Source organism: Lepisosteus platostomus, chromosome 4 (assembly GCF_059453375.1).
Source record: "Lepisosteus platostomus isolate fLepPlt1 chromosome 4, fLepPlt1.hap1, whole genome shotgun sequence".
Classification (NCBI taxonomy): Eukaryota; Metazoa; Chordata; class Actinopteri; order Semionotiformes; family Lepisosteidae; genus Lepisosteus; species Lepisosteus platostomus.
Window position 1 is genome coordinate 7140572 of NC_142614.1, and position 10997 is coordinate 7151568.

At 43.8% G+C, this 10997-nt stretch overlaps 1 protein-coding gene across 1 annotated transcript; it reads left to right on the forward strand.

Moving 5' to 3' along the window:
• The first annotated feature begins 1422 nt into the window (after positions 1–1422).
• On the forward strand, positions 1423–10751 carry LOC148672314 (mucin-17-like). The gene is made up of 10 exons (XM_088627968.1): positions 1423–1702; positions 3354–3469; positions 3846–3904; positions 4565–4704; positions 5113–5187; positions 5934–6096; positions 7117–7278; positions 7700–7791; positions 8231–8445; positions 9127–10751. Exons 2-10 carry the CDS (start codon positions 3461–3463, stop codon positions 9199–9201), a joined length of 990 nt encoding a protein of 329 aa, XP_088484094.1. The 5' UTR covers positions 1423–1702; positions 3354–3460; the 3' UTR covers positions 9202–10751.
• Positions 10752–10997: the final 246 nt, after the last annotated feature.

Below are 10997 nucleotides of genomic sequence, written 5' to 3' on the forward strand. Positions count from 1 at the left end.
TCCCCTAGTGTCTCTTCCCCTGGTGACAAAACTACTCCTGTTATATCCACTAGTGTCTCTTCCCCTGGTGACACCACTACTCCTGTCATATCCTCTAATGTCTCTTCCCCTGGTGACACAACAACTCCTGTTATATCCACTAGTGTCTCTTCCCCTGGTAACACCACTACTCCTGTCATATCCCCTAGTGTCTCTTCCCCTGGTGACACAACAACTCCTGTCATATCCCCTAGTGTCTCTTCCCCTGGTGACACAACAACTCCTGTTATATCCACTAGTGTCTCTTCCCCTGGTAACACCACTACTCCTGTCATATCCCCTAGTGTCTCTTCCCCTGGTAACACCACTACTCCTGTCATATCCCCTAGTGTCTCTTCCCCTGGTGACAAAACTACTCCTGTTATATCCACTAGTGTCTCTTCCCCTGGTAACACCACTACCCCTGTCATATCCCCTAGTGTCTCTTCCCCTGGTAACACCACTACTCCTGTCATATCCCCTAGTGTCTCTTCCCCTGGTAACACCACTACTCCTGTCATATCCCCTAGTGTCTCTTCCCCTGGTGACAAAACTACTCCTGTTATATCCACTAGTGTCTCTTCCCCTGGTGACACCACTACTCCTGTCATATCCCCTAGTGTCTCTTCCCCTGGTGACAAAACTACTCCTGTTATATTCACTAGTGTCTCTTCCCCTGGTGACACCACTTCTCCTGTCATATCCCCTAGTGTCTCTTCCCCTGGTGACACAACAACTCCTGTTATATCCACTAGTGTCTCTTCCCCTGGTAACACCACTACTCCTGTCATATCCCCTAGTGTCTCTTCCCCTGGTGACACCACTACTCCTGTCAAATCCCCTAGTGTCTCTTCCCCTGGTGACAAAACTACTCCTGTTATATCCACTAGTGTCTCTTCCCCTGGTGACACCACTACTCCTGTCATATCCCCTAGTGTCTCTTCCCCTGGTGACAAAACTACTCCTGTTATATTCACTAGTGTCTCTTCCCCTGGTGACACCACTACTCCTGTCATATCCCCTAGTGTCTCTTCCCCTGGTGACACAACAACTCCTGTTATATCCACTAGTGTCTCTTCCCCTGGTAACACCACTACTCCTGTCATATCCCCTAGTGTCTCTTCCCCTGGTAACACCACTACTCCTGTCATATCCCCTAGTGTCTCTTCCCCTGGTGACCCAACAACTCCTGTCATATCCCCTAGTGTCTCTTCCCCTGGTGACACAACAACTCCTGTTATATCCCCTAGTGTCTCTTCCCCTGGTAACACCACTACTCCTGTCATATCCCCTAGTGTCTCTTCCCCTGGTAACACCACTACTCCTGTCATATCCCCTAGTGTCTCTTCCCCTGGTGACAAAACTACTCCTGTCATATCCACTAGTGTCTCTTCCCCTGGTAACACCACTACTCCTGTCATATCCCCTAGTGTCTCTTCCCCTGGTGACACAACAACTCCTGTCATATCCCCTAGTGTCTCTTCCCCTGGTGACACCACTACTCCTGTCATATCCATTACTGTCACACCTACGACAGAGAAATCACCCACCACTGGAAAGCCTGAAGAAAGCACAACTGCCAACATCTGTAAAAATGGAGGCACATATGAGAATGGTGTATGCAGCTGTCCTCCCAATTTCGACGGCACTTTCTGTGACATTTTGTTGGGATCTATTCCAGTTGGTGAGTTAATGATGCTCTTTACTTCCACATTGATTAGCTCCATTGTGGTTGATTTCTTCAATCCTCATTTAAAAGGATGTCAGTATTACGGCTCTGTATACTTCAACATGCTCCGAGAGTGAGCACAAGTTGGATATTTTCGCTTAAAGTGAAATAGTGTTTCATGTGCAAGGCCATCACACGATTGCACACCCTATTGTGGTATGTTTCCCTTTTGTCAGTGTTGCCGGCTTATCCAATTTGTTGCTCAATCCAAAGAGTTGAAGAGACATTTAGCAACAACTTCATGAAAAAACAACCAGCTACAAATCTAACGATTTGAATGATAGTCAGGAGAGATGTAGATACACTGGATACAATCATATTTAATGTAATGCAATTACAGATAATATTATTGTCATTATTTCCACCATCACACCTTTTCATCCTGAAACTGTTATTACCAATTTTCAATATTTAATGGAACAAGAATTAATTCACATGTAATACATGTGACAACAGATGTGATGGTTGGGCTCCACAAACCTGGAAGGGACATGAAGGAGGAAAAAGCAGTAGCTCAATTTAATTAAGGAGTAGGGGTTAGAGATTTAGGCTCAGACCTGGAAGGTGGTGGGTTTTAATCCTGAATTTGGCCACTATGAAATTCAGCTTCACTGAATTATTCAGCCTTACTTTGAGCAAGTAGTTTGCCTGTGTCAGAGAAATGCTCAGTTATTTGAATCAGTAAATTCTGAATAAAACTGCAAGTCAAATAAATTAAAAATAGTAATAATTATGATGGGTGATATGACACTGCATTGCCATCATTCAGTATTGATTAGGCTTGCAGGCCTTGCATTGCTGCATATGCAAAAGATAACCAGTGCCATAATTCAGAACTATTTATTTACTCTGGTGTCCTTTGCATTAGAGAAGCAACAGACTGAGGTTGATCTAGAGACTGTTACATTTGGAAAGCTGGCAATACTGCTCATTGTGACTGGCAAGAACTACACGTTTTTACTATACACTGACTATAGCAATTATACTCAAACACCTGGGACAACTATTATATGATGCATAACACTATCACTTATTCCTGGTGTTTTGTACTAAAATTACTTAAATTGAGCCATATTTCAATATGGACTCAGAACTAAGGCACTAGAAAAGCACTGTAGTGTTTTGGCATATAGTGTACAGTACAGCATTGTACAGGAATGGCACAACTCTTTTGGCTGGTGTAAAGCAGTGTGGACTGTAAAAATGGTCCACAGGTAAAACATTCCTGCATCATAAGTTTCAGTTAGGGATATTTTGCATATGAAATTGAAAATGCTTACGCAAGAACACGACAGGCCTGATATTTTGAAGTTTGTAAGAATGTTTCCCTATGAGTAAAAAAACATTCTGAGTTAATCTTCCCATTGTTTCAGCTTTTTACATTAAGATGTCCTTAAATAACATCCTTTCTCGAAGATAAACGCTATTAAAGATGACCTTTCATATCTAGAAAAACGCTGATCAATTTTGCAGATTTTGACTTAAATTAGAAGTGGGAGTCCTGTACTTGTATGTAGAGCTATTCCTGACTGTGGAATATTAGTCCCGTGTAGCTGCGTATTGTGAAGACTGAGTAAGAAGGCTTCTTTTCACACATTTGTTACAGATACCTATGAAAGGACAGCAAACATCACAGTGAAGATCGAAAAAAGTTACACAGAGGACCTGAGCAACACATCGTCACCAGCATACAAAGAATTTGCAAAGAACTTCATGGATCAGGTGAAACAAAATGATGTTATGCAACAAGTTCAGGAGTCGGTCAAATTCTAATCTTACACATCCACTTACAGCTGCCTCCCTGGTTCATTCCTCATTAGAGAGGGGTGGGGGCAGCGCTGTCAATTACTCAGCCAGGCGAGTTAACGCCAAAGTATTAAATTCACTATCTCTTTATATTCATCAACTAATTTCTTTAATTTTGTTCTGCTTGTGAACAATAAATGTGAATGAAGCCCAAGTTGTTTGGTTAGCAAAAACCAGGTGAGTCAGTGAGCCTAACCCACCACTATACCTTGATTCCAAAACCAACCCCAGGATTGGCGATGTTTTTTGTACTTCTGTTTCATGCTTGTCAACATTATTGTTTCTCCTGCAGATGGCGAAAGTGTATAGGAATATTCCCAGTTACAAAGGAGTGAAGATACTGAAAATCAGGTACTGTGTTCCCATACTCTGCTAACTGGTAAAAAAGTCCCACACCCTCCAGAACACAAGAAAGGTAGCAAGAGGCTCCAGAGGAAATGAATCTACTTACGTTAGAGTAACTTAAGACAACGGAATGGGTTTTTGCTCAAGGCACAATCAGTTGTGCTCTGATGGCAGCCTGTGATGAGTTCTCTCAAATTGATTTTTTCTCAACTCTTTCAGAGTACCCTGTCAGACACATTTATGGTCTCAGTGATGATGTTTTATGATTTATTCAAAAATTGAATTAAAATGAATTTGTATTTTAAAGATTGAGAAACCAATAATGGGATACGTTTTTTGCACATCTCTCATTGCACTTCTTCAATATACAGGAGACGAGATCCAGGATTCTGTATGTTGGGACCTTAAAGTTCATGCATTATTTCTTAAGGCTTTCATAAGGTTTGCGTGGGCATGCTGTCAGAGCTGTGACTTGACAGGAGAGTCAAAACTGAAGTTCACTTGTTTTTGTGTGATTTAACTTAGGAAAACCAGCCCCTCTACTTGTTTTTAGAAGGAAACAGGAAATTGCTCAAGAACACATGAAAGAGTACCCCCAGGAGGTTTCAAGGAAGACATGAGAAGGGACTAACCCACTAGCTCAGTTCTCCCTGTTTGCTCCCACAGAAAGGGCAGCATCATTGTAGACCATGAGGTAATTCTGAACATAAAGAATGAGAAGACGCCAGCAGTGGAGTATGAGGAAGCGCTCAACCAAGTGGAAAAGGCTCTGGACAATGCAATTAAGTGTGACACTGAGACAACAGGTAATATATGTCACCAGTACTGGGAAATATTGAACCCTGAACTAAGACATAGCTTGTGTCTGGTGTATAAATAAATTCACCAGTTTTGTACTGGGGTTACTACACCTGTACATGGTGGGATTACACCGGTTCCCTGATCATGTGGTCATGGTACCAGCACTAGGTAACACTGCAGCACTATGCTAACACTGTGGTTACTACGAGTGTACTATGTGATGTCACAACACTACAGACACTCTGGTTACTGTTCCTCACAGAGCATTTTAATGGCACTCTGCTAATTTAATTTTTAATGACTTATTTATTACTGTTTTCTTCTTAGATAATAAGCCTTTATTATTAACCTGGCAATGAAATAAAAAAATCAAAGACCCTGACTGTAACAGCGATTCTGTTTCCTTCTTTCAGATCAAGAAAATTGCCCAAATTTTGCAATCACGAATGTCACAGTCAGCAACGACACTAACACATTTAACGAAAGTGGTGAGTACTGAGGCTAGGAGTGAGGGCCTGGAGAAGAGAGTGGGAGAGGTCGGACTTGGAGATAGAGTTGGGTTACCATATAGTTTCATGTAATCAGTCGAAATGGTACAGTAGCTAAATATATCTGCACACTGTTCTCGACTGCAAGTAAAAGTTTGAGGCCAATGTCAAGCATATTTTCAAAAAAGGGCAACAGAGCCTGTTTTTCCTACAGTAAGGAAGATTAAAAATTTTAAGGTTGGTAGTTTGTTGCAGATCATGTTTTATATCATGTCTTTTGTTGAATCTGCCTTATCTTTTGCAATGATTTGCAAGGGGAATCTGAATCTGGAGAGTAAGAACGTACTGGGAAGTATTGTCAAACTACAGCATGTCAAAAAGTCATTGGTGCTGATCTTTCAGCCCTAACCCACATCTATCAGTTGTAAGTCTTGCGTAAAGGATATTTCACCCCTTCACACTCTTTGTTTCATGAATTCCAATTACTCCTCTCAGAATGCAGATATAGATTTCCCCATCTAAAATCAAACAGGTTTAAAGTCTCATTTATACTTATGGTCATAACCCTGCTCGGCAGATGATCCTCTTCTGCATGCACATATAACATATGATGTCATGTTATATGTGTGCTGTATGTTTGGATGTGTTTTCTTCATATTGTCTGCTACTGTAAAACAAATTGCTCCTTGGGGATACAAGACTATCTCTCTCATTGTGCACTGTGTAACTTTGTGTTCCTTCCACAGCTGTGTGCAACACACTAATCCCAGAAGATTTCAGGCAGTACTTCACTGCTTACACAAATAACTCGGGAATATCCTGCATTTCCCAGTGTGACGCTAGACACAAAGAAAGGAAAACCTGCAACCTGGGCATTTGTCAGGTCACCAGAGCTGGACCCACCTGCTTGTAAGATGCTCCTGTATCACTGCTGATACTGTATAATCAGTAAAATGGTCTTTTCTGACAGAGATCTCGGATCAATACTAAAGCCAACAGGCAGTTCTTTTTGAAATAGGGCACAAAAGGATGATGAGTCATCCGCCGTATTTTCTATAGCACTTTCACTTTGAGAGTGAGCACTCCATAGGCTGTTGGTGAACAACAGGAACTAGTTCTTTGATTACTAGTTCTTAATCACAAAACGGACAGCTGAGAATCTCAGTTGCTAAAAATATATTCTCGTATCTAAGCAAATACCGGGCTTTCATTCATTGTCCTAGCGACCACTCCAAACACCATTACTAACGACACTAATGGATTTGGAGTGCTACACCTTGTATAGCCCTTAGCTCGCCAGTCCGGAATAAGAGTGACACTTCCTAAAGGGATTTGAGGAAGCCACAACCACGGCTGTCCTGGCTAATTAGGACAAGCCTAGGAACACACTGAGCACTTCCCAAGAGGGACGAGCAAACCCCCGCAAGGGGAGACCATTCCACTGACAGTCCCGCAGTCCCTGACTGTGACATCACACTCCCTGACTCTGACAAACGAGCATAAGGCCGCCATTTTTTTCCTTTGTTGTTTTTTCTTTGTCTTTTCTCCTGTCCTGCTGTGTATCTCCCACCGGGCAGGATGAGTTCTTTTTTTATTGTTTTGGTCATGCTCCCTTTCTCCCAGACTGGACCCCATTAAAGAGTGAAGGTCCAGTCTGGATACCGCAGTCCCAAGCAGTTCATTTTCCCCAGGTTGGACCCTGCTAAATAGGGACAGTCCAGCATTTTTCTTTTTCCCTTTTTGTGTTTTTGGGGGTTTTTGCTAACCTCACAACGGTGCCACCGCCCCCTCAGACGGGGCCTGACTTCTACCTCCTTTGCCGACTTTCCTCCATGTTCTACCAGTGTTCACCGCGGCTCCGCCCCCTCCTGCACTGTCACAGTATCAAAATATTGCTTTGACTCCTCTCTTCTATGCCCGTGTTCACAGCTGCCATCACACAGACTCTCTGTGGTACCTGGGCAGCGACTGCTCTGGGCCCATCAGCAAAGACGGTGTGTTTGGTGCCATCGGTGTCCTAGCTGTGGCCTTACTGGGGATTACTGTGGGTCTGGCCACCTACCTGGTGTGGAAGAGAAAGCAGATGAAGAGGTTAGTTTTCCAGCATCTGGAATGAAAAGAGATGGACTGGGAGAGAGGACAGACTGGGAGAAAGACGTCCCAGGGGAGCAGGGGAGACTGGGAGAGAAAGGAGGAGTAACTGAGCAAGAGGAAAGGTTGGGTGAGAAAGTGAACAAGTGGGGGAGACAGAGAAAGGGAAGGTGGATGCTGTAGTATTTTGACGTTAAGGAACTGGGAGAGGTGGGGAGACAGAAGGGAGAAAGAGAGGGAGGTGAAAGGACTTAAGCCCGGCACAGCGGGAGATTGGGACTTTGAGCCTGGAGGTTCGCCACATGTCTGTGTGTGTGAAAGGCTGCTGTTTTCAAATTGTGTCATCCGGTGAAGAATGACAAAATGAAAGGGCCGTGGCTCCTGTCATGATCTTGCTCTCTGACGGAGCTGCTTTTCCCAGGGAGAGAGACATCAGGGATGACCTGGTGAACCAGTGGATGGAGGATGAGATTGAGTGGCCGTCAGCTGACAGTCAGAGAAGAGCTGGTGCAGGTAACTGCCTCCCACTAACCTTCTCTCCTCCTTCCTGTAGCCTTCCCCTGCGCCCCTCCTCTATCTACCTTATTTCTCTTGCCGTTCTGTACATTCCTTTTCACTTTCGGCTTCTATAATTCAATTTTTGTGTCTTCCTCTCCCTCTTCTGTCTCTACAACTACCAGTTCATTCCAGCAGTAATGACACCATTTTTTTCCCTTTTCCCTGTATTATGTCTTTTCTTTTCTCTTTCATGAGGAAATAATCCATCTCCAGAAAGTGGCAGCTCCTTCTTTCTCTTTAAATGTCTTAACACTTATAAAGCCATTTTCTGGACACTCCACTCAAAACTCCTTTTCCAAACAAGCTTTTCTCCTTACTCAAGCAGTGTTGGGGTTGGAGGATATTACTGTACGTATGTTCTTTTCTTTGCTTACATTTCACCTACTCTTTGAAGACAACGTGGCCGGCGTGCCCTACGATGACGTGTATGAGGAGAACACCCACCGTAACACCAGAGCAAAAAGAAGTACCAGCTTGGGCAGTGACCAGAGCTCTGCGAACAGTGCGGGCTGCAGCTCTCCTTACCAGATGGCACCAGCTGGTCTCCAAAGCGGGCACCCAGGTTGGCTCAACCAGTACTTCATCTCTCTGGAGAACGAGCAGATCCCGGTAAGCCAGCGCTGATAACAAGTACTCTGTGCTTCACAGGCTGATAAATGATATGAATATAGGTGGTGCTTAGAAAAAAATAACTGGCCTGGACAAAAAAATCTGGTGAAAAAGAAAACCACGAGGCCATTCAATTTTGTCCACATACAAATGGGAACACATGGATAAGGACAATAAGTGCTGATCACAACTATGGCAGAAACAAATGGTGGTCACACTGAGTTGGTGTGGCTCTTATCGTACTTTACTTAATGGAAGTTATTGACTGAAGTTTGGGAGGGGTAACAACGACAAGTTATTTAACACAGCTGCACCTAATCATGATCACCACCAAACCAGCTACATGAACTGAACTCAAACACCTCCCTTCTCATTCGTCTTGAGCATCCCTCCTCTGCTTTATTCCCCCATCTCCACCTTGTAGCTGTTCCTGGTTCACTCAGTCGGACTGGGGTTCAAACCACCTCATCCTGTGGCCAGCAGGCTACCCATTAGACAAGCAGGTTAAATTACACTTTCCACACCAAGTATACCAAGCATTCAATCCCTGGGTGGTGTTTTTTTCCCTAGTGAACTCCCAGTGCCTACAGCAGAGGGTTTTCTCTCTCTGCTCAGTTATCTGAAGGATACTTTGAAAGTGAGCAGGTTAGTGACTACTTGTTAATCTGTCTGTCTCTGCAGGTGAGAATCAGCCGGCCCCAGATCCGGAGATCCAGTGACCTCTTTGTGGCCTCTGAGGCTCCAGGAGAGACCTAATGGTTCCACACGCTCTGCACAAATCTGGGATAAAGCAAGAAGTGCCACACGGATGAAAAGGAGGAATAAAGTGTGGGCACAAGACTACACGAAGACATCACTTCGTGTAGTCCCCATCACTTCGGTTACACCCCAGGATGCCGGGGTGTAACCCCGGCATCCTGGCCAAATTTCCCCATCGGCTGTTATCAATCATGGCCTCCTAACAATCCCCCTCTGTGAATTGGCTTCATTACTCTGCTCTCCTCCCCACTGATAGCTGATGTGTGGTGAGCGTTCTGGCGCACTATGGCTGCCGTCGCATCATCCAGGTGGATGCTGCACATTGGTGGTGGTGGAGGGGAGTCCCCATTACCTGTAAAGCGCTTTGAGTGGAGTGTCCAGAAAAAGCGCTATATAAGTGTAAGCAATTATTATTATTATTATTATCACTGGGATTCCACACATCCACGATGGTTGGAAATGACAAACTTTTTTCTTTGCACATTTTTGAAGGAGGAGGTTGATCAGATTGTTTAAAAGCCCAGAGCGGAATATGGCCCAGGCATTACTTCTGCACACATCGCCATGGCAAATCTAATGACCACGTCCTCAGAACCTTGGCAAAAAGGTCTCATCCAAAGTATGACTCATACTGCAGCTCTTGGCACTAATCTTGCTAAGGGACTGGAATTCATTGACAGAACTTTTGCCCCAGAGCTTGTCTCACTGTCATCTGGAAGGTTACAGAGATGTCTGGTGGATGCAGCAGCTGACTGAAGCCCACTCAATCCCAGTGGAAGCTGTACAGCAAGTGACACCTGGGTGAATGTGGTCACAACTGGGCAGTGACGTAGCCTGACGTGGCCAATGTCCATACATCATGGATTGGGCACATATTCAAAGTAAAGTTTGAGCCCTATTAGCCAGATGTCATAGTCCAGTCGCTGGTGTTTTAAAGCTTAGGTCTTCAACTCCTCCTGCCTCTTTGCACAGTACATCATAGCACCTTACACTCATGTGCTGCCGTCTGGTAGGCATTGAGTTTTAATCATTGACTTCCTGAACTGACTTGAAATTGACATTGAAATCACTATAGTTAGATCAACAGCCTGAATTGACTTGAAATTGACATTTAAATCACTATAGTTAGGTAGCTAGATTATTCAATTATTTAATTAGAAAACATAAGAAATATACAAATGAGAGGAGGTCATTTGGCCACTCTAACCTGCTTGGCAGCTAATTGATTGGAGGAACTCATTCGTTCCTTTCTTGAAATTAGCCAAGGGCTAATACTCCATACTCCCACATTCCTAAGCGTAAAGAAATATTTAAATTTATTTTCAAGTAATTTATACTTGTGTCCTGTTTTCTATACTATTTTTAATATTGTGTATTTTCTATTATTGTTCTAAGAGAGCCGACAATGTCTTGACCTGGAATTTGTAAAAATGTTAACATTTGACTACACTGGAGGTTCGCTATAATATTAGCAAGTTAGGACTGAATGTACAAACCCGATTTTGCTCTGTTTTCTTAAAGGAAATAAAGGCATCTTGAAAACACAATGCTGGTCATTTGTGATGGAGGCTGAATGATGCTGGATCAGTGACAGGTGTGTGCGTGTATGGAGAGGGTGTGCTGTATGCTTCTGTTCAGAGCAATGAACCCCCTCTCCCAGTCCAACAGGCAAACCCCCTCAGTGGCAGAACTCTGAGAGCTGGCTTCAATAGCAGGACACAGGACTTTCCCCATCTTCTACAAACAGAACCATTCCCAATCCTTTGGGAAATCAGTGGAACGTGCAGGTCACT

Excerpts from the sequence above, each read along its gene's own strand:
- LOC148672314 (XM_088627968.1), top strand. Across the intron at positions 4,705-5,112 it reads GTGTGACACTGAGACAACAG|ATCAAGAAAATTGCCCAAAT; the intron begins GTAATATATGTC and ends TCCTTCTTTCAG. Across the intron at positions 5,188-5,933 it reads TAACACATTTAACGAAAGTG|CTGTGTGCAACACACTAATC; the intron begins GTGAGTACTGAG and ends TTCCTTCCACAG.